Source organism: Pristis pectinata, chromosome 1 (genome assembly GCF_009764475.1).
Source record: "Pristis pectinata isolate sPriPec2 chromosome 1, sPriPec2.1.pri, whole genome shotgun sequence".
NCBI lineage: Eukaryota > Metazoa > Chordata > Chondrichthyes > Rhinopristiformes > Pristidae > Pristis > Pristis pectinata.
Genome location: NC_067405.1, coordinates 18,104,749 through 18,129,056, shown reverse-complemented (window position 1 = coordinate 18,129,056; position 24,308 = coordinate 18,104,749). Strand labels below are relative to the sequence as shown.

The following is a 24,308-nucleotide window of genomic DNA, read 5'->3' as shown; positions in this document are numbered from 1 at the left end:
TCAAGATGACTTCAAGACAAAAGTGTGGCTAAATGATCAGTGCATTGACATGAATATCAAAATGGTAGCAGATTGCTCAATAATGAACAAGGTACATAACTAAATCAGTTCTGCCAAGTATCCTTAACAAAAGAGGACAGTAAGATATTAAAGAATAGGCCAGATTAAATGTTTATTGAGTCATAACGGTCAGAAAGTAGAACTACCGATGGTTCTGGTTGATTAAACTAGTTAATCAACATTGATGTACAGCTCATCTCAGAAAATTGAAATTAGACCAAGAATCACGCAGAGACGTGCTACTGGGAAAGAAAGGATGAAGTTTCCGGTGTCCCTATATTGGTACAATGAGTCACAATACCATATTCATAGCAGGTTAGATACAAAATGTACCTATTGTAAGCCTTGACTTGTTCCATACCCGTTGATGCACAAACTGGAAGAAGAGTTAGATAAATTAGAAAACAATGTTTTGGTAAAGACAATTCAGAATAACTGGGAAATCCCAAATGTAATAGTATCTAAAGTGGACAAAGTCTGATCTGCCATATGTTGATTAAAAGGTGACATTGAATCAAGAAGCAATTTCCTACCTTACAGAATCTTGATGCCAAATTGGAACTGCCCAATGCATTTGCTCAGTTGAATGTGGACAAAGAGAATTTGAAATGTTTAAAAATTAATGATTTTTACTTCCACCCAAAACTACTGGCATGAAATTATTGCAGATGATATTTCAGACCAGAATGTACAAGAATGTCAGATACTTCAGATTATGGAGTAAGAGCTGATATTGGTCCCGTAATAGACAATGATCAAGAGAAAACAATTGAATTTGTATCATGTGAATTACTTGAATTCACAAATTGAGGAAGAGCTGCATTTAAATTCCATTAATCCAGCACCCTCAGGATTTAGCTGCTGCCAGATTTTCCAGACGATTCCAATTAATACTCCAACACACTTTTAATTTACTTTTTTTGTTTGTTACGCAATACAGTCGTATAATAAATTTTCCAGTGTACGCAGTAGGTTTTAAGGGAAACAGAACCAGGTAAGTTTCAAGGGAGCACAGGAACCAGGCATCAGTGAGTTTAAAGGGAGCACAAGAACCAGGCTTCCGATATGTCAGAGGGAGTGCCAGAATCTATACATGGTGATCCAGGTGTCGAAGTCAATCCAATGGGATTTCCAAACCACTGGATAATGGATTATTGGAGTTGTGAATATTGGAGTTATATGATTGCCGGTGCATTCCAGAAATTGCTCCAGTGGAGAGTGTCAAAGGAACAATGCAACATTCTATTGAAGGGAGTTAAGAAGTGACACCTTTTTAATTCAAGACATGGATACAATGCCAATAATGCAAGTTCCTTTGTGAAGATCAAAGTGACTCAGAAAACCTGTGTATAGGTTAAATCTGCAAATATCAATACATGAAAAATGATTAAGCAGAAGAATCTATGTGAATGTATAGCATATGTGCAGTGTGGTTAGAGCTGAATAAACAAGATACATGTTCCAGCAGCTCCCAGTGCCTCTCCAGGATTCTCAATAATACCTGCAGTTAGAACAAGTAATGTGGGCAAATGTCCTCACTAATGACTTGGATTCTCACTGAGCTGTTCTGGATTGACATAAATCAGATTGGCTCTTGCTTTGAATTACTCACAGAGGGAGCTATGATGAAGACAGTAATGATTACGAGCTGTATCCAGGCATGACCGATTTGCTTAATTCTGCTTAGAACCTGATCTTTCAGCAGCTGTCTCCTCCATCCTGAAAAGCTAAGGGTTGGTTCACAGTTTTGATCCCTCTGGTAAATTGAAGATCAGCAAATCACATGTCATTTGGCACAAAGACTGGAGTTTCAGTCTCCTTGCAAGCAGCAGTAACAGGCTGCATAATTGTGCTTTCTGATCTTTATCATGAAAACAAAACAATAAAACATACAACAGCATATTCTCATGCAATTTAGCGATCTTGATCTGTCAGCCCAGTGGCCCATATCAGGAACACACATAAGCTGCTGCTTCATGCATGCCTGTATAGGCAGTTACCTTTGTTACCTTCTTAACCTCTGTAATCTCTTTTCCCTTTGTCACCTCCTCACCTCCATGAGTATAATACTACAATGGGGCAAATCCCATGAAGAATCAAAACCAAAATGTTATCATTTTTATTTTTGTCCAATTATTTTCCAGCTCTGTGTGAGTCCATTAAAAATCCTGCAGTTTAAAATAGCCTAACATCTTTTTATTCCAGCTAATGCTTAGATTTGTATAACTGAATCGATTTACATAGGATTTACTAGGAGCAGGAATCATCCTCAAGACTGTTAGATTACGGTTGTTCTATAACTCCATTAATCCTATTTTATTCCATATTGATTAATACGCTGATCTAATGATAAATACAGTTTTGAAAGTTTTGTATGACCTCACATCAATAGGTTTTTGGGGGAGAGTGTTCCAGATTTCCTCTTGCCTAGAGCAGAGAGCATGTCAACTGTTGGAATAAGGTGACAGTTGCTGGAATCAGAGGATAAATAATGGAATAGTAACAACACAGAAAGGGCCATTCAGATGCTTACACTTCTCTACAAGAGCAATGGAGCTAGACCCAGACCCTACACTTCCCTCATAGTCCTAAAATATGTTCTTCTTCTTTCACACTGATTTGTGGATAAAGCAAAATGGGCCTCATGGGATCAAAAGTACTGTTCTGCAGAGGATAAGTATCAGTGAGAATTTTGAACGGCTTTATCCTTGTTATACTTTCAATGTAATGTTATGAACAACTGATTGAATCTTATATTCTCATTAATGCCTTCTCCTGCTTTCTGTCAATACAATATCAATTCATATAAAAGTTTCATCTGGGATACTGATTGCCAGTCTCTAGAACACCCTATGCAGATGTCTGTTGCAGCATTCTTGTTTCTAGGTTATAATGTCTTCCTCTAGATATCTGAACATCTAACCAAAGCTGACATATCAATGTTGCACTCTTAAGAGGGCTAAACTAAAGTATCATCTTGCTCCTCAATTGGATGTTGAAGTCCTCCTGGCACTACCTGAGCAAGGAGAGTGGAGTGTTCCTTCATGTTCTGCTCAGAATACTCCCTCAGCAAACAATACCAAAATAAATTATCTGTTCATGCATTTCAGTGTTGGCTTGTGGGAGTTTTTTGGGCACCAATTAACTGCTGCATTTCCCACACTGCAATAATGACTACTTCTCAAATGTACTCTGTTGACTTGAAGTGCTTTGGGACATCCAAAAGCAGTGGAAACTGCTAAATTAATGCCTTTTCCTTGTCCTGCAATTTTTCAATGGTTTACCATTCAACTTAGGTTTTTTTTACTTATTTGCTGTTCAGTATCTGGACATCACTGCTCGGGCCAGCAATTTTTCACTTTCACTAAACGGCCTTGAAGAGGTGGTGGTGAATCGCTGGGCTTTTTAAATGTCAATCACAAGGGGTGGGTCTGGAAGTTCATAGTGGACAAACCAGGTAAGGATGGCAGATTTCCTCCCCTGAAGGTCAGTAGTGAACAAAATGACTTTTTTTAAGGCAATGAAGTAGTTTTTGCAGTCATCATTACCACGTGAGCTATTAAATATTTTTCTAAATTATAACTGAATTTAAATTCCATTGCTGTCATGGTGAGATTTGTGTTCAGGTCCCTAGATTGCTCGTCCAGTAATCTCCATATTCTTTAAAGAGTAAAGACTGAAGAGTTGAGTCAGTAGGTACCTCATGAAGGATGTTAGTGAAGCAGGTGAGATTTTACAACTCAGCATCTTTTGTGTACATTGTGTGTACCTGAAGACCTGTCTCCTCCAGTGCTGGAAGGTGGGGTAAAGTTAGATAACTCTTCTTCAACCCTCAATCTCCTTCTGTGTTAGAAATTTGCCATGATTGTCCAATTCTACTCCCAGAAGATTTTCAAAATTAATTTTGACAGCTCTGGCTCCAGTTTCACAGGTTGGGGGATCTGGGTTTGATCCCAACTAAGGTGTTTATTGAGTGGAGTTTTCATTTCCCCTCTGTGTGACTGGGTGGGTTTCCTTTGGATATGCTAATAGGTTAATTGGCTACTGTAAATTACCCCTTGGGTGGTAAAAGAATGAAAGGGAAGTTGATAGGCATTTCAGGATATCTAAGTTACAAGGAACCAGGAGGTGGAGAATGGAATGGAAGAGATTGATCTGCTGGGAGCTGAAATGGACCCAATGGGCTGAAAAAAGCCTCATATTTTGGTCATAATAAATGAGTTCAAATTATTATAGATGGATGCCTGTGATTATGAGTGTAACAACATTAATACAATGCTGTCATATCCAAATAATACTGATGAAAGAAGCAGCTTCTAACATACTATTGCTAAATATTCATTTTTGTGATCATTTGTAATACATGCAATTGATGATGCTAATCACTACATCTTAGTTATGCCTTATATAGGTGACATGTTTTAAAATGATGTGATGGACTTTTACCAATATTGAAACCATTTGTACAAAACCTAATGCAGGGAAGCATTTGCCATTTGACCCACCGTGTCTATGCTGACACATTGAAAAATCTAAATTATTAGTCTTACTCTCCTTGGATTTTTTTTTCCAAAGATTTGATTTTTTTCTTTTTATTTTAATCTGGTTCCACTAACCTTTCTGGATCATAACAAAAAATAATTCCCCTCATCTCTCCTGTGATTCTTGTGCCAACTATCCTAATTCATTTTCCTTTGACTATTGACCTCCCACTCTCATCACCTACTCCATACAAATGCCTGATAATTTTAAAAACCTCTGTTAAATTTCCCCTTCATCTTCAAAAGGATTCAGGCTTTCAAATCTCTTCATATAACTGGATGTTCATTTCCCGGGAATTGTTTTGCCATGCTTAAGGTGTGTTACATATCCGGAAAGAACAGAGTGAATAAATGGCTCAGTGACAGGAATGATTTTCCACACCAGTTAGTCACTGAAGTTGACTTTGAAATGTAATCAAAGAGAAGGGGAGTTATGGAAATCAGTTGCCAGTGGAAGGAGGTAGTGGACAAACAATGAAACAGGGAGTGAACGTAAACCAATTCAACCACACTCTTGGATAAATGTAAAATTATAAAGTTGGTCAAAATTATATACAACATATCTCTAGGTAAATTTGTTTTAGTATTTCAGAATCGCAAGAAATAAAGTCTTCTTTCTGAAGATAATGTTATATTTAATTCAATTAAAGATTTTTAAACTTCCCAAAATTCTACTATGGTCATGTTGAATGACGTTTAATTTATTATATATCTCACGAAAATCATCTACAGCAACCATTGCTTTATCATGATGTCAACAGCAGTATTGGGATACATGAATAAACTGCTCAAGTGACCTTTTCCAAACCCTATAGTGTTACCTGATTCACATCATACATTTTGAACCTGTTGTTATTGTGTTCTCTGATCTATTTAAGTAGGTTTAGCTCATTACAGCCAGCCTGGAGCTAACTTAAACTTCCTACACAAGACTAGGATCACCCAGCGATTTTCAGAGCTGAAACAGTATAACAGCCTATAATTTCTAATTCAAATACTTAACAAGACTTCATGGACTCTCACCAGAGCTGGAATTTGGCCATTTTCAGGTAGATGACGACAAAATGAAACAAATGGGGCGTATTTGAAAAGCAACTCTTCACAATGATGGCAATGAAAACAGCTTTAGCTTTCAATTACACCAAATGAACTTTATAACCACATAAGCATTATTGCCCATTTCATAGGTTATAATGTGAATTAGTTTGGCTTAATGTTTGAACAATGGAGGATGGAGCTGGGAAGCAGATTGTATGAGATTAGTAACAAGGGTGTGGAAGACCAGTAAATGACAAAGTACCATGTGCACTGATTGTATTAGAAACACAGGAAATGCTTCATGACACCTTCATTTAGTTACAGCAATGTTAAACAATGCATGCAGAATGAAATGAAATGAGATTGTTCTATCCAGTAAGACAATCAAAAAGATAACAAATTTATCCTACATCAACAGCAGAATAACAATATTCCCAGTTAATAAATTATTTTTAATTTTGATTTCAAAGCTACAAAGTAAGTTTTTTTTCCCAATGACAGCTTTAAATTCCTCACAAAGATTTTTAGGCAGATAGGGAATTTAAGTACTTTGAAAAAAAGATTGTTTTAAATATAAACATGCAGGTACTCTACAATGCAATAACTCTTTTACAATGTTTTTATTTTACTGTTTCATCCAGTTAACACTGAAATTGAATGGTATATTATAAGGAACTCGACACAAATTCCAAGCTAGTTATGACACTTTCAAGATGACAAACAATATTATTGTAGAAGATTTCAACGTGGCCTTGGCAAAATCCATAAGTTAACCAATATAAATTCCATTTAAAAGCTCAATAAGCAGAATTTATTCATCCCTTCAAATTTAGAAAAAAAATGAGATTTGACATTTTTCACATTTTAAGAATGTGTAATTATCCACATTCTCGGGTAAGAGAAATTCCCTTATTGTGTTGTGAGTAGTACTGAATTAATTTTATTTTCAATTTTCAGGTTATGGTGTAGCTTGGTACCACTGGAGGGCTATATTAAGAACCTAAAAGCATTAACAATAGATGCAGGAATGGGCCATGTCGTCCCACAAGCTGCTTTCCTATTCAATGGCGGATATTCTACACCATCTCCACTTTTCTACTCAGTCACCATTTCCTTTTATTTTCTTAATGTCAAAAACCTTGCTGTCTTACTCTTAAATATACTCCTTTACTGAGCAGTTTCAGCCCTTTAGGGAAAGAATTCCAAAGCTCACAATCCTTTGAGCAAAGAAATTTCTCCTCATACCAACCCCAAATGGCCCATCTTGAGACTATAACTCACGTTTTTGGTTCTTGAACCAGAGGAAACAGCCACACTATCAAATCCACTAAAAATGCTCACTGATTTTCATTACGGTAACTTGAACAAACCCATTGCAGCAGCAACTTTGACTGCTTAGGTATAGTTCAGAGCAATGTTTAATGATGCTATGTTATCTAATCTCGCTGTAAGGCAATAGCTGAGATGTTACAATTTCCTTTAGTATTTCTGAAGGGAAGAGAGTGAAAATTAGCAAGAGTTACAGCTCTGAAGCAGTGACTAGTTTGAGAGAAGCAGTGGAAGTTGAGGGGGGAGGGGAATTAATTACTTTGTCCTAATTTCACCTTTTCTTCCCCTGACGTTGAGGTACAGGTCCATATTCAGCACTGTAACTAGCTCAAATATCCATTGCAAAGGTGTAAATGTACACAGTGCGTATTAGCCAACTTTTCAGTTGTAAGAAGTATTACCAATAAGCCTGATCATGTGATAACTATACATATCTTCCAGTAAAGAGTAACAACAGAAAACACTGTAATCGCTCAGCAGGTCAATCAGTATCTGTGGAAAGAGAAATAAGAGTTGATGCTTCTGGTCAAAGACCACAAATTCTGACTTGAAACATTTGCTATATATCTCTTTCCATAGGTGCTACTAGATTGCTTGGGTGCTTACAACATTTTGTTTTTTATTTCAGATTTCCAGCTGTAGCTTTTTGATTTTCAAGGTTGGGTGGGGAGAGGGGAGAGGCTGAATAGTGATCAGAAGTCAACATGCAGGTGTATTTTCTCATTTCCTAAACCAGGGTAACCACAATCAACTGAAGTGCTCTACCACTGACCACTAGCCAAATGGAAGAAACCAACATGGGCAGCACAGCAGCACAGCCAGTAGAGCTGCTGCTCAAATTGCTGGTGACCCAGGTTTGATCCTGACCACCGGTGCTATCCATGTGAAGTTTGCACATGCTCCCTGTGACCATGTGGGTTTTCTCCCACATCTCAAAGACATGTAGGTGGTAGGTAATTTGTCTCTGTGAATTGCCCCTGTTGTGATAGAATCTGGGGGCAATTGATGAGAATGTGGGGAGAATAAATAAAATAGGATTTATCTAGATGGCTGTGAATGAGTGGTTGATAGTCAGATGGACAGAACAGCCTGTTCTATGCTGTATCTCTCCATGTCTATAAGTCTAATCTGAATTAAACTGAAAATTGACCAATGATATAGTTAGTCTATTTGGCTCAATGTTACCTTAAACCGTACACTTAATAACTGAGTGAAATGTGGGAACATTCTGGCTAACCTGTTTTAACCCTTCCATAAAGCACAACTTTACATTATCACCAAGTGCTTAAATACTATCTGTGAATTGATTTCTCATTAAAGCAAAACATCTAAGAGAATTTCATCTCACAAGGACTGACAGCCCCTATGAGAGAATCCCTAGCAGTGATATAATTAAACAGATGGAACAAATCTAATGGATATTAATAGAAAAAAAATAGTTCTTGTTGTCAATGAGTGATCCACGAGGTGGGACAAAGCAAAATCCAAAATGATAGAAAATTACTAACTGAAAGTATTGAGACTGTTTACCAAGAAGATAAGGAAAAGTAAATCAGGAAACTGCTAAAATATAAATTATAACCAGCAACGTCTACAACTAACATTTAATAGAATATTCCTAACAATACTAATTATTCACCATAAGCCTGTCACTGATGTGAGATCAATAATACCCATAGTTAGCCTTCAGTATTTAATAAACAATTCATGTTGGTTTCAAAATGGTGGCTCCAGATGAAAGCAACACCAGAAGGAAAATATAAAGATAATGCAAACCATTTAGTTACACACAAATCTTATTGACACAAATCTGTCAGAAGACTTTCTGCCCTACCAACAGCTAGAGAATTGACTCCTCAGCCTGTTTGAACTTGGATGCTGCATTTTTGTGTGAGCTCAGCATGCCTTTGATAAGTGCTGACAGCCAAAGCAGACTCTGGCATGGTGAAAAAATAGCAGTGAATGATATCACAGAAAGCAGAGGAAAAGTAGCTTTGTGCTTTAGTTTACCAGTAGAATATCTTAAGGGAATTTTTTTGTTAAGTTTGCGGGCAGAAGGATTTTTTGTTTGTTTAATCTTATTAAATCTTTCAATATAAAATACAAGGTTCAATTTAAGAGGTGCTTACACTCAAGGGCTTGGTTAAAGACAAAAATTATTCAGTGTAAAGATAACAGGAATATTTTTGTTAGTTAATTTTTGGACACATTTGTCTGCTGTTGATTACTTTCATGAGCCCACTTCAAATGCTAAATCTGTTTAAAAAGGTTGATAAATCAGTGGGTCAAATACCTGGTTATTACTGCCATTTTTAACAAAAAAGATTACCATGAAGTTTATTTAATTATTGAAATGAATATGCCTGTAATTGTTGGTGAAATGGATCACTGGAAATTATTTTTAAGTGCTTGCTATCAGATCAAGATTGCAATGAGAATGTGAATTTGTTGATTTCTTTCCAGGTAATCACATTTCTGTAATCATTTCCATTTCTTACCGTTACAGTCTCTTCCACTTCATACTCTTCATATTCTTCATATTCTTCTTCTTCTTCCATTTTTACTGTCTGTCAGATTCTAAACCAAATGGAAAAAATAATACATGGGACAAAAACTGGATAAACAAATGGAAGTTATTTCTATGGGGTCTGCAATAGTGTCAGTAAAGAAGCAAGTTTGGAGGAGCCCAACATATAGATCTAGGAAGACAGATAGCTAATGGCAGACATACCATGCACAAAAATACTTGTTAGACGTCAGCGGTTAAGTATAAGTATCGACCTCACAGAAATGAGACTGGGCACTATCCAATTGCTGTAAGAATCTGTTCCCTTCAGTTTTTCTGCAACTCTTTTATAGTTATAAAGAAAAGGGAGAAATTAGGTTAGGCGCTAATGTCAAATGATTAAATAAACTGAAACTCTACTGATGTCAATGCACAATTTTGATCCAAGGAATGATTTGTTTGTTCGGCCAACAACAGGGCACAGTGGGTGGCTCTGTAATGGGGAAAGAGAGGGAAATGTCTCGATCAACCACTGAGGATTTCCAACAGCTGTTACTCAGCTTAGAGTTATGTATCACATAAGTTAATACTACTGTGTGATTGGATGGTTTAGTTTAGCTTGCCGAGTTGCAATTCCTTCTGAGGCAACCAGAGCCCATGGTTAAATTTAGGAACACAGGCTGTTTAGCTTTTACTGAAAGTTCCAATCGCTAAAGAAAATAACCAAGGGTCTGGTTAACTTACTGCAGTAAACTCAGAACCAGAAGCTGTTATTGACTGTATACCAAGAGGAGAGCATCATAAAACCAGAGTCATAAGAGAAGGTTTACTGCATGTTACACAGAGGTCAAGAATCCAATTAATCCATCCTGGCCAGGCAAACTGTAAAATAACTGAAGCACAGATTAAAAGCAGTGCCACCTTACAAACGCACAGTTAATCACAATCAAGACAGAAATAACCAAATCTTACCCGTTATTTTTACAGGTAAATTTCCCCAGCAGCTACAGCCTCCCCAGCGCTCCCCTCCCAAGAAACGCTGGTCAAGAGCTACTGGCTGCATCAGTGTCTAAATTATCCTGTGAACCAGTAGACCAATCAGCGAGGGCTTTACTCGGGTTTCAGATGCTAAATATATCTAGTGACCCCTGTAACAACCACCTGTTCAGCAAACCCACAGAGAAACACTAGTGTCACAGGCCAAAGGCTTGAATGATCTCAGACAATACAAATTCAATGGATGAAGCTTTAGGGCCGGAGATCTATCTGAGCCAATCTCTTTTCTAATCACCAACAGTGGAGGTTTTCTCTATTACAGTTTGAAAGTGTAATTGACTGTTACTAACATCTGCCTAGAAGGTAAAGCAAAGAACTTGTAAAGAACAATGCCTGGAATTTTTAACATTTATTTTCCATCATGAATGCTCATTTTTTGCAGTTGCAGCTGTATTGGCCCCCAGTGCTGTTACCCATGGATGGAAACAACTCTTATATCATCATATACTTTACAAGGAATGCAGAAAACCTTAATAGAATCAACTGATTTTGTTAATCAGCAGGAATGTGTAGAAATGTTGAACCATATCCCATATTCATTCACCCTCCACTGAAAAATTCCTTCCTTCTGTGCATTTTGTCACATTTATTTTCAGAATTTCTCTATTAAGAACATAAAAGGAACAACAGAACCAAAACTCCCCAGTGCCTTCACCACCATTCATTATCTCATCCATTTTCCACTTGATAACCAGTCTTCGTGATTCCCTTTGTGTTTAAAAATCTATCATTCTCAGTTTTGAATATACCTAACAACTGAGCAATCAAAGCCTTCTGGTGTTGAAAGTATCAAAAATTTATATACCTAAGCAATAGAGTTCCATGTCTCACTCCTAAATCGTTATCCTGAGATCATGCCTCCCAATTCTACACTTTCCAGGCTGGGGAAACATCCTCTCACCATCAGCTTCCAACATAAAGATTCATACTTTCTATAGTTTCATCCTAAATTCTACTCCATTTACAGTATCTTTCCTGTTTCTCCAATCACAATTGGCGTTGTAAGAATGAATTCATATAAGATCAATTAGCTGCTTCTCATCAATACCACTCAATCTGTATATTAACTCATGACTATCTTTTGGCTTATACTATTTGACATTGTACAATGACTTTAAAAGGTAGTGAAATAACCATAACATCAATATTATAGTGAATTATTTCATCCTGTCATCCACACAGGAATAGGATTGTGGGTACTTCAACTGACTGAAACTATGAACTAATTCTTCAGTTGACTGCTTAATCCTCAATTTACTGGTTTTATATAACTTCTCTAATAGAGGAAAACTTCCCATAATGTTTCTCAGGTGGTTACATAACAAAATTCTGTCAGAAATATGGTGACAGGAATTTAGGAAGTGGATCAACACTTCTAATGTATTATGTGCAATGACACATTACACTTATGCAGCAGTTCCATGGTTCTAAGTTAGAGGAATAAAACATCCCAGGATCTAACTAATGCTACTCCTGCTGCAGTCACTGAAGTAATTCAAGATGGGAATTCCTGTTACTTATTAAATTCTTTCTAGAAACACCAAGGTTTAGTGGCAAACATTGTCAGGGAGCTAATGTGTATTTCCACTGCTACAACAAGTGAACTATTCAAAAAGAAAGCTCATTCTTACTGGTAACTTACAAAGCAAATAGGCTAATTTATACACATTTATTGTTTGAGCTCTGCATTGCTAAAACTTAAAACGCATCTACGAATATTTTAAAGAATAATTATTTTTCGTATCTCTAGTAGTAGTGGTGAAACAAGAGTAGCTGGAAGACAATGTAATTATTTGTGTTTGGTTACTAGGCAATTACTACATGCAATTTCTTATCTGCAAATCAGCTGGATTATCCAATGAAGATGCTGTGTGGAGAGTCAAGCAGATCACAAACCTCTATCTTAGACTCTGCTAGTTGCTATTCAATATCTCACAGCATTTGGTTACAGAGCAAATTTGCCAAGAGGTTACAGCAGTTCACCTTAATTAATTCCTCAGCCAGAACTGATTTATTGCATGCAATGGGGTGAAAAGAGAGAAAAGGAGAATAAATTGCAATCCTAAAACTACTGCCATTTATGAATAAATGTGCCTTTGCAGATCCACCTCCAAAATTCCTGTTACCATATTTCTAGCAGAGCTTTCTTTTATAAATACCTGATCCCAAAGATTTTCACAGAAAATACCTCAGTAAACTCTTCAGACTGCCATTTCAGCATCCTGAAGCAGTGGCTATACTGCCACCATTTTACATTTTCTCACTCTCGTATCCAGTGACAGGTGCAATCAAGGCACCAAAAGCTCACAGGATTTAAGCTATAATTGAGTTACAAATTTATTACATCCAAGTCTCTTTGGTCATTCACAATTGTCCATCAATTACACTTCCCACACACATTTCTGCCCTTGATAACAGCTCTCTACTGACTAAGATGTACAAGATTGTTGGCCTTGCTTTGACACTCTCTTCAAAGCTTGAGTGGATTTTCAGGAGGAAACACTGCATATTCTGGAATCTGAAATAAACATTCTAGAAATGTCCAGCAGCTCAAGCCACACCTGCAGCATAGAACATAGAACATAGAACAATTATAGCACAATTCATGCTTTTTGGCCCACAAAGCTGTGCCAAACATGTCCCTACCCTAGTGAAAAAGCATGTGAAAAAGAGTTTTGTTTCAGGTCAGTGACCACTCATCTGCAACATTTGATGAAAAGTTCAACTGCAATTTACTGAACTTTGTTCTTATTTATCCCTGCTGAGAGCTGTGTAGTATTTTACATTCGTGTGAATGAATTTTTATGACATAAATAGGTCACATTCAAAATTGAAGAGCTTCCCTGATTGCTATTTCTGATAAATGATGTGCTCAAAATGATGGTTGAAACTTTCATTTTCAGACCAAGAGAAAGTATATAAGCTGTTGTTTGGCCACATACTGTGGGACCTAATGGTTTACATTCATTTACACCTATTTTGCATTCAGGTATATTCTAACAAGATTGGCAGGAAATTTCAGCATAATAACATTGATTGAATAGTTCAGGAATGGGTGTAGTTTTGAGTCCAACTTCAAGAGAGTAGTTAGAGAGGAAATGGCATTTCCTTAAGTGCAATAATATAAAAAATGAGTAAGAGATAAATTTAAAATGTTAGAGAAGACATATTTAGTACATATGCACGGCAGCATTTCTAGCAATGCTACTTTACTGCTACAGAGCCTCAGGTTTGATCCCGAATGTGGGTGCTGTCAATGAGGAGTTTGCACATTCTCCCTGTGATTGTGTGGGTTTCTGCTGGGGCCTCCAGTTTCCTCCCATGTCCTAAGGACTTACTAGTATGTTAATTGGCTGCTCTAATTTACTCCTAATGTAGATATGGGGCAAAAGAACCAAAGGGAAGTTGATGGGCATCTGAACAGGAACATGTTGCATGGTTACAGGAAAATAAGAGGGGGAACAGGACTGATGGACTATTCTGCTGGAAGCTGGCATGGAACTGGTGGGCTGAATGGCCTCCACCTGTGTTTGAATAAGTCACTATATCCTTAAAGTATGTTCACAGAGAGTGGTTGGTGGAGTGCATTGGTAATTAGAACACAGTCCCTGTGCAGATGCTGGCAAATAAATTATACATGAAATGCACAACCAGCCTTCCTTTGCCGACTGTCAGACAAAAATAATGTAACTCATAACTGCATGAGTTTATAAATAACTCAGTTCACAGTTCAGAGCCCTGTAGTCAATGATCAGCTTCAAAAGAAAAATTCTTGCACCCTGAATGATTATTGAAGTCCATTCACACTTCGACTGTTTATAAAATGTTCTGAAACTCAAACTGTTTGAGGATGGCTTCACTGTTCATTGTCCCAACCCTCCTGTTTCTTCATCTTAAAAGCCAGTGTGCTCATTTCAGATGATTGATAGGGGCAACTGTGCTATTTCCCCACCACTGGAAAAGATGCATCAGCACTGCGACTATAGTTGGTTTTAATTGGCTGCCATCCGGTATGTATCCCATATGCTTTGCAACAGTACAGCACAGTCATAGCGAATGTGAATAACGAGAGGGAACAGGAGTTTGAAATTCACAGCATCACAATCTGTAGCTTTTGTTTATTGATGGTAATAATTATCTGGTTCATTACAAGGCAGGGTAACATTCAACTGTGATAGAAGTCATTCCACATTAGTTTCAAAATGTGAATGATTATAAATTGAGTTCAATTTCTCTTGACTTTCTCTGAGCAAATGTATTAATTTTTTCATACTGAGGCTATATTCTGGGATCTTAACCCAAATCTAATGCTTGAGTGAAGTCATAAGGAGCAAAACACATTAATATCGATTTTATGCACAGTTGAGGCCAAAGGGAAGTCTATGGAAACATCTGTGTGCATCATTATCTTTTATCCAAAATCTAATTTCCTTGGTCAGAAACTGATATATCAGTATGATTTTATAAGGTCGTGTGTTCATTCAGTGGAGGGCAATCAGGATTGAAGCCATTTCTGGAAACTTGATCACATGACATCCAATCATGCAAATGTCTGATCTCATGACATCTACTAATGTTAGTGCATTTAACTTGAAATAATGGGTCTACTGCAGTTGAATGCATTTGCTCATGGTTTTGAGCCAGAGCTTCTCCACCTTGCTCTTCTCTCCTCTGGTCCTTTCTTTCCCATTGACTCTCCATCAATTCTCTTTTCTGATTCTCTCCACCTTCCACATTCTCTCACACCACCACAACTCCTGACTTTTCCCAGCGCAGGAACTAGTTCATAGATAAGATGGAGTAGGGGCAGGGTGGAGGTGGGTGCTGGGCATACATACAATGAAAAATTGAAAGCTCACGGCAAGTAACAGATGCCTGGACATCCACTCACGGGAAATACATGATATCCAAAATGGATTGGTAACGACACTGCTCTCATGTAAGCAGGTCTTAAGTGCCTTACTCTGTCTAAAATCCATGTAATCACAACAAAAAAACATGCATGAAACAAGGAATCCTGTTAATGCGCTCTGGCTCCTCTTGATTGCCTCAACTAGGTGAAGCAGAATTAAACATGCTTAATTAAGCTGAGATTTAGGCAATAAATTATTGAAACTAAACCAGTAGTTTAACAGAAACAAGATGTACCAGTAAATGTATATGTTGTTACCCCCTCAGAATCAAAACAGTAAAGTTATTTCTCCTCTATTTTCAAAGTAAAACTGATTTTCAAAACAAAGGTTACATGAATCCGAACATGGTCATTCACCTTCTTCTCACCTTCATTTTCTTCTTACCTTCATTTTCTTCTTAATGACTGCAATCTAGTTATGACATAGATTCAAATTTCTAGGAATGTTTAATCAAAACAGAGGCAATTCAGAGCTACATTGATCATACTGTTACGGATTAGGTTGCTCTTTGGTGAATGTCCCTTTAAGACATAGTACAGTAGAGTAGTGTGTGTGTGTGTGTGTGTGTGGTGTTGTCATGACAGCAAGAAGATTACAACGTGCTGACGGAGAGAGAGAGAGAGAGAGAGAGAGAGAGAGAGTCTCTGTAACAATGGATGAAGAACAATAACTGTGTCTGTCACAATCCATGTATGGATTTTTGGAGCAAACAAGTGGAGTCCACTTTGTTGTTAACCTGTACTGGGAAACAGGTATTTATGTGGGCAGCCACATCTCGAATGCCTTTCGGGGTGGCAGATACTTTGGACCGAGGCAATGGAGATCATCAGGGATTGAGGTGTCGTATGGGTTCCATCGTGGAACATTTGGATTTCGTAATTTCTCTCTGTATTCTATCTACATTTTCTCTTCAGTCAATGGTAGTTTTGCAAAAGCCTTTGCTCACATTTCACCTGATGACTTGCTGAACTAAACTTTGAGAGCTATTCCTGGACTTGGAGTTTGGGAATTTGCCACATACACACTTCAAGTTTAGTTTTGGGGTTAATGTTTAATATCTAACATTTTTACTTTTCTTATTATCATAAGTAGTTATTAATAAAAATAGTTTCTAACACTTATACATGACTCAGTGTGTTTCTATTGTTGCTGGTACATAACAATACAAACATCTATGTGGAATCATTGAAAAGGTACAGCACAGAAGGAAGCCATTTAGCCCATATTCTCTGTGCTAGTTCCCTACCAAAGCAATTCAGTCACATTGAACAGCCTATGTTTGCAAGACTTTGATTCTTATCCAAAAATTACTAGGAATATGGCTGGACAGAAGTGGCAAAGATCTTTATTTATTGAACATTATGCTATTACCATAATCTTCATGGGAATATTGTATATAATCATAATCCTGCCCTAAAATCTGATAGTTGACTGACAGAACCTTTCCGCAGCTTGCTGAAATCATCCAATACTTTTTTGCACTAAAATCAGCAATAAAAGTATCTCATTATAAATTTCATCATTGACAAAAATGCTTCATTACTTCAGTAATACTTAATAAATATGATTTCCTCTTATTAATGTAATGACATATCAATCCAAATCTGTCAAATAAGAGTAGACATTTCAACAAATTATTTTTATAGCCACTTGCTCTAGATCTATTTTTCAGTGAATTCAAAGTGTTCTTCTGCATCCCTGAAGAAATACGAGTTTGGCAATTTCCTGTCTCCTGTCTCCAATGGAGCTATTGTAACTGAGGCCTCCTCAGTGCCGCGACCTCTGCTTGACGAGTCCATGTTCCAGCTTTGTCAGATTATTAGTGGTCACTGAGCAGGAATCCTTTCATGATGAGACACTAACCATCTGTTAGCAACGTACTCGGTCAATTGAACCTGCAGTTCCCTTAATGACAAATGAATTTACATCCTTGCAGGAAAGCTTGGCTGGTTCTCCATTAAACCATGCCACAATTATCTCAGTGAGATTTTAATGGATTGCTAAATTCTACAATGGGCCTCATGCATTTTACAATTAGAAGAGTTGAAAATGCATATTATCTGTTGACCAAAAGTAGACCATCTCTAATCAGTTTGGAATGTGGCACATGTTTAGTAGGGCTGTGAATTGACTATTATTAAAAAGATGCTTAGTTGTGGCTTGTGTTCCTCATATCACTTACCCACATAATGTTGCAAAGAAACAAAGCCCATCTGATTCATGGTAGTCTTTTGTTTCCACTTTTTTTTATACAAGCATGTTAAAAGGAGACAATAGTTTTTCCAGTAACAGCTTTTTTCTTTATGTGTCTCTTCCCCGGCGTTACAAGCAGCTATTGAATTGTCGGGTAGTAAACATCAAATAACTGTCACCTTATCTTCTTAAATATTTCCCTTCATTTGAGACTTGCCCACCAGTGGAAACATTTTAATGTCAAACCTGCCATGTCGCCTTGGAATCCCCTGCTTCAATAAAATCACCCTCCATTATTCTAACTATTTTAGCCGTTTGTGATAAAAACACTCTCTCATTTCAGGAATTAGTTTAGAGAATATCTTCTGGATGGCCTCCAAAGTTGGTATCTCTTTTCTTAAATAAGGGGAGCAAAACTATACACAGTACTAAAGGTGTGGCCTCAACAACACCCTGTGCAATTGTAACAATACTTCTCTATTTTCTTAAACTCCCACTCCCTTCTTGATTACTTGTTGCAGCTGTCTGCTAACTTTTTGTCTGATGCACAAGAATACCTAAATCCCTCTGTACTCCATTCATTTGTGGTCTCTCTCCATACAGGTAATAATCTGTCTTTTGATTCATCTTACCAAAGTAATGACCATCATGGTTTCATCATGGTCCAGCATGGTTTCATGAAGGGAAGATCCTGCCTGACCAACCTATTGGAGATTTGAGGAAATTTCAGGTAGGGTGGATAAGGGAGAGGCTATAGATGTTGTGTATTTAGACTTTCAAAAGGCCTTCGACAAGGTGCCGCACAAGAGGCTGATTAGTAAGATGAGAGCTCATGGAATTACAGGTTAGGATAATAGAATGGGTGGAGCATTGGCTGGTTGGCAGAAAGCAAAGGGTGGGAATAAAAGGATCCTGTTCTGGTTGGCTACCGGTTACTAGTGGTGTTCCACAGGGGTGGGTGTTGGGGCCACTTCTTTTTACTTTGTACATGAACGATTTGGATGATGGAGTAAATAGTTTTGTGGCTAAGTTTGCAGACGACACCAGGATAGGTGGAGGAGTAGGGAGTATTGCGGAGACAGGAAGGTTGCAGGGAGACCTAGATAGTTTAGGAGAATGGGCAAGGAAGTGGCAGATAAGATTCAATGTTGAGAAATGTGCTGTTGTACACTTTGGAAACAGAAATAAACGGGCAGATTATTATCTAGAAGGGGAGAAAATTCAAAGTACAGAAGTACAAAGGGACTTGGGGGTACTCGTGCAGGATACCCTAAAGGTTAACCACCAGGTCGGATCGGCAGTAAGGAAAGCGAATGCTATGTTGGCATTCATTTCGAGATGTATAGTGTATAAAAGTGGGGAGGTGTTGATGAGGCTCTGTGGGGCACTGGTGAGGTCTCATTTGGAATACCGTGTGCAGTTTTGGGCCCCATATCTTAGGAAGGATGTGCTGATGTTGGAGAGGTTTCAGAGGAGATTTATGAGGATGATTCCCGGAATGAAAGGGCTTACATATGATGAGCGTTTGTCGGCTCTTGGACTGTACTCACTGGAGTTCAGAATGAGAGGGGACCTCATAGAAACATTTAGAATGTTGAAAGGACTGGACAGAGTAGATGTGGCCAAGCTGTTTCCCTTGGTGGGTGAGTCCAGGACCAGAGGGCACAATCTTAGAATTAGAGGGTACAGGTTTAGAACAGAGATGAGGAGAAATTTCTTTAGCCAGAGGGTAGTGAATTTATGGAATTCTCTGCCACGTACAGCAGTGGAGGCCCGATCATTGGAGGCATTTAAGGAGGAGATAGATAGGTATCTAATTAGTCAAGGTATCAAGGGATATGGGGATTAGGCCAGAAATTGGGGCTAGAAAGGAATAGTGTTTTGTTTTTTTTTCCTTTAGCTCATGGAGCAGACGTTTTCCCCCCATTTCTCATTTCTTTTTTTCTTTTTCTTTTTCCTTTTCTTTTTTCTTTTTCTTTTCCCCTTTCTTTTCTTTGGAGCAGACTCAATGGGCCGAATGGCCTGCTTCTGCTCCCTTGTCTTGTGATCTTGTGTGATCTTGTGATCATACTTTCCTACGTCCAACTCCTCTTGCCAAGCTTTTGCCCACTCACTCAACCCATCTATATCCCATTGCAGAATCACAATATCCTTATGGCTGTCCCAATGCCCTCCCACCTATTTTCATGTTACCAGCAAACTTGGATCCCTTACGTTCTGCCTCCTTCTCTAGATCATTAATAAAGCTGGTAAATAACTGTGGTCCAACGACTATCCTTGGGTTAATCTGTTAGATACATCTTTCCAGTTTGAACAAGAGCCATTAATTCCTATTCTCTTTCTTCTATGTATAAACAGTCTTCAATCCATCTTAACACACTTCCCCCAGTACACGAGCTTTTATCTTATACTCGAGACTTTTATGTGGTACCTTATTGAATGCCTTCTGGAAATCTAAAGACAGAATATCTGCGACTCTATCCTTGAAGAACTTCAGCAAATTTGCCGAATGTGATTTCCCTTTCATACGACTATGTTGATGGGCTCTGATTTTGTTTAAGATTTCTTAATTCATATCATCTAAATCATAGGGTAGATTATCTTTCCCAGATGCTAGGAATGCTTGTTTAAAAATTTGGAGAATTTGGCAAGCTTTCCATCCCAGATAATATGGGATTCTGGGAATTCATCCAGCAATGACTCTTCCCACTATTTCCAGCCATACCAACAGCAAAGTCAGCCAGTCACTTGGAGCCTGAATTCCATTCTGATTCTATATTTATATCTGATCTAGGGCACTGGTGACTTTTTTTTTGCTTCTGACAACCGATTTTATATCCAGAGCTTATTATTACTTAAGTTTGTGCATTATCTTTGGTCCCTTGTATTTAGCTCAGCTAACTGGGCTGGCCTCTAGGCCACACTAGAGTTCTCTATTCAGCAACAGAAGATGCTTAAGGGTGTTTAATTGGCACAGATTATGAAGCACGAACGAGTAGGATCTTTACCTTCAAGCACACTTCAATTAGAGGCGTGCTTTTTCTTCTTCTGATGTCTGTCTCCTACTATCACACATCTTTCTATTGGAAGACCGGAATTGAACCTGGGTCTCTGGCGCTGTAAAGCATTATGCTAACCACTACCCTACCGTGCCTGCCCTGGGTACAGTAGAAGGTGCAAGGGGTACCGGAATTTTTCTCAATCAAAGCATCTTTTTTGCGCCAACCACCACAGATTCCTATATCAGACAGTCTATGACCCTACAACAGGCAAACAGGATGAAGGTGGTGCAGTCAAAAGAGAAGGATGTGTCTATCAAATTATCACGGGTGTGATTTTGGATTGTAAAGTAAGGAGGGTTTATGTAATATCATAAAATAAAAACAGAAAATGCTGGAAATACTCAGCAGGTGAGGCTGCATTTGTGGGAAGAGAAACAGAGTCAATTTTTCAGGTCAAAGACACCTTCGTCAGGACTCCATTTCTCTTCCCACAGACGTCGTTGGCCCCCTACGTTACTCTCTGTACACTTACGACTGCGTGACCAGATTCTGCTCTAACTCAATCTGAAGTTTGCAGATGACACCATGTGGGCTGAATCTTAAATAATGAGCCTAGTGGCATGGTGTTATGACAACAACCTTTCCTTCAATGTCAGCAAAACAAAAGAGCTGGTCATTGACTTCAGGAAGGGGGGCGGTGCACATGCTCCTGTTTACATCAATGGTGCTGAAGTCAAAATGGTCAAGAGCTTTAAGTTTCTAGGAGTAAACATGGTTAATAGCCTGTTCTGGTCCATCCACATAAATGCCATTGTCCCTCACCAATTTTTAATAAATGCACCATAGAAAGCATCCTATCCAGATACATCATGGCTTGGTATGGCAACTGCTCTGCCCGTGACCGCAAGAAACTGCAGAGAGTTGTGGACACAGCTCAGCACATCACGGAAACCAGACTCTGTCTATACTTCTTACTGCCTCAGTAAAGCAACCAACATAATCCTACCCACCCCGGACATTCTCTCTTCTCCCCCACCCATGGGGCAGAAGATACAAAAGTCTGAATGCATGTACCACCAGGCTCAAGGACAGCTTCTATCCCACTGTTATAAGACTACTGAACAGTGTGCTTGTACGATAAGACGGACTCTTGACCTCACAATCTACTTCATCATGACCTTGCACCTTATTGTCTGTCTGCACTACACTTTCTCTGTAATTGTAACACTGTACCCTGCATTCTGTCATTGCTTTTCCCTAGTACTACCTCAATGTAATCATGTGATGAAATGATCTGTAAGGGTGGCATGCAAAACAAAGTTTTTCATTGTACCCTGGTACTTGTGACAATAATAAACCGATTTATCTGTAAGCCTCAAGTACTTATAGTTCCATCCAAAAGGTTCAGGAGGAACTCAGGGAACCAGCTATCTACAGCACTGGTTTGCCCAGACAACAGCGGTAGCGGTTAGCGTAATGCTTTACAGCGCCAGCGACCCGGGTTCAATTCCCACCGCTGTCTGTAAGGAGTTTGTATGTTCTCCCCATGTCTGCGTGGGTTTCCTCCGGGTGCTCCGGCTTCCTCCCACATTCCAAAGACGTATGGGTTAGGAAGTTGTGGGCATGCTATGTTGGCGCTGGAAGCTTGCGGGCTGCCCCCAGAACACTCTACGCAAAAGATGCATTTCACTGTGTGTTTCGATGTACATGTGACTAATAAAGAAATCTTATACAGGATCAGCAGTCAGAAGGTGGATACTTCTGCTGTAGTTCCACAGAAACCCATAAATAATAAACAGCAACTCTGATACAGATTATCAACAAAATAACATAAAATCTTTTGCTTTAAATTTTCTGGCTTACTCCAGAAGTTTACAGATCATGCAGATGATTGTGAAAACAATTCTCCTGAAAAAATCTAAAGGATAGGAAGAGTTATACTGGGGAAGAGTTGCATAAAAATAAGTTACTGAATGTGTATGCAGATGTCTGAACTATGAGCTTGGAGACAGGAGTTAAAGTTCCACCACAGGAGTCTGGCAATTTCAATTCAAGTATTTAAATAAATAGAGACTAGTACTGGTGACACTGACCACAAATCTGGCAGATTAGTGTAAAAAGCCATCTGGTTCACATATGTCCATCAGGAAGCCTTCATTATATGTGATCTGTGCTGTATTTCAGACACACTGAAATATAGCACAGTACACCCACTCCAGTCAGTCCGCATCTACACACTGTCCAATGGGCAGATATGGATGGACTAGACAACAGATGTTTGCCTTGCCTGTTACACCCATCTTCCATCAATGATAAAATCATTCTCTCTGCTACTAATGAAGTAGGGCTTTAGACATGTTCCATGAGCAGCACGAGACACCTGTCTACCACCTCACTCTCATCTGTCAAGTCCAGGTCACTTTTAACACAGATTCTGAGGATGAAATTGAAGGGATTGTGTGGCATTTCTTGAAATAAAAGAATTCAGAGAAGAGGTCAGAGGAATTACTCCCAGAATTGATTATGACTGTGCAGCACATTGAAGGAAACAGTGGCAATTATGCTTCCAGCATTTGCACCAGATAAGATAGTGGGAGCATGGAAAGACCAGGAGAAGCTAATAGGACTCACTGGACTGATAACTGGCAGCTTCTCCTCTGAAAGCATACATAAAGCTATTACAGTGCCAGCGACCCGGGTTCAATTCCAGCCACTGTCTGTAAGGAGTTTGTACATTCTTCCCGTGTCTGCATGGGTTTCCTCCGTGTGCTCCGGTTTCCACCCACATTCCAAAGATGTACAGGTTAGGAAGTTGTGGGCATGCTATGTTGGCGCCAGAAGTGTGGCGACACTTGCGGGCTGTCCCCAGAACATTCTACCCAAAAGATGCATTTCACTGTGTGTTTCGATGTACGTATGACTAATAAAGATATCTTATATCTTATAAATGGTTACTGCTCCAATTGGACTCAGGTTGGAAGGTCTAATGCAAGGATCAGTAACCAAATTATGCAAAGCTGTGCAGAAATAAATAAGCCAGTGACGAGGAGAATTTTCAATTATCCAAAAGGAGCCTGAGAGAACACACCAGGGTTGTTTAAACAGGGAGGCGTTAATGGAATGCATTCAATACATATTGGAAGTTTAAATGTAGAAGGCACTTATAGAATTTATGAAACTTGTTTTAAAAATCCCTACAAGAAAAGACACAAATACAAAATAAGAGTGAAAAATTGCAAATACTGTAACTTTAAAACCAACCTAAAATCTGCACAGTAAATCCATCAACATCAGTAAGGAGTAAAGGCAAGTTAAAGTTCCAGGTACAACCCCTCATTACAGGAAGGCAGCAGAGTAACACAAGTGTATTATCCAGCACCTGAACAAATGATGCACATCAAGTGTTAAACTATCTTCTTTTTGCATGATGCTGTGCATTTCCAGCACTTTATTTTTGATATAATATGCTAAGTTTGGGGTGATGAATCAGAGATCAGCAACATGAAAGTAAGAGAAAACACAATGATTAGAATATAATTAGTTTTAGTTTAATGTGCAAACTGCGTAGGAATGGGAGAGGATTTAGCCAAGATAAATTGGCAGCAGAGATTAACTGGTAAAACAACAGGGCAATTGTGGAAACTATTTAAAATATTGGTGCAGAGCACTC

The 24,308-nt window shown here is 38.5% G+C and overlaps 1 protein-coding gene across 1 annotated transcript in view; it reads right to left on the bottom strand.

Moving 5' to 3' along the window:
- Nucleotides 1-9,526, bottom strand: part of neb (nebulin) — a 269,812-nt gene extending 260,286 nt beyond the window's left edge. The window contains exon 1 of the mRNA XM_052025719.1: nt 9,467-9,526. Coding sequence (XP_051881679.1) covers nt 9,467-9,526 — 60 coding nt within the window. The remainder of the gene's footprint in view (nt 1-9,466) is intronic.
- Nucleotides 9,527-24,308: the final 14,782 nt, after the last annotated feature.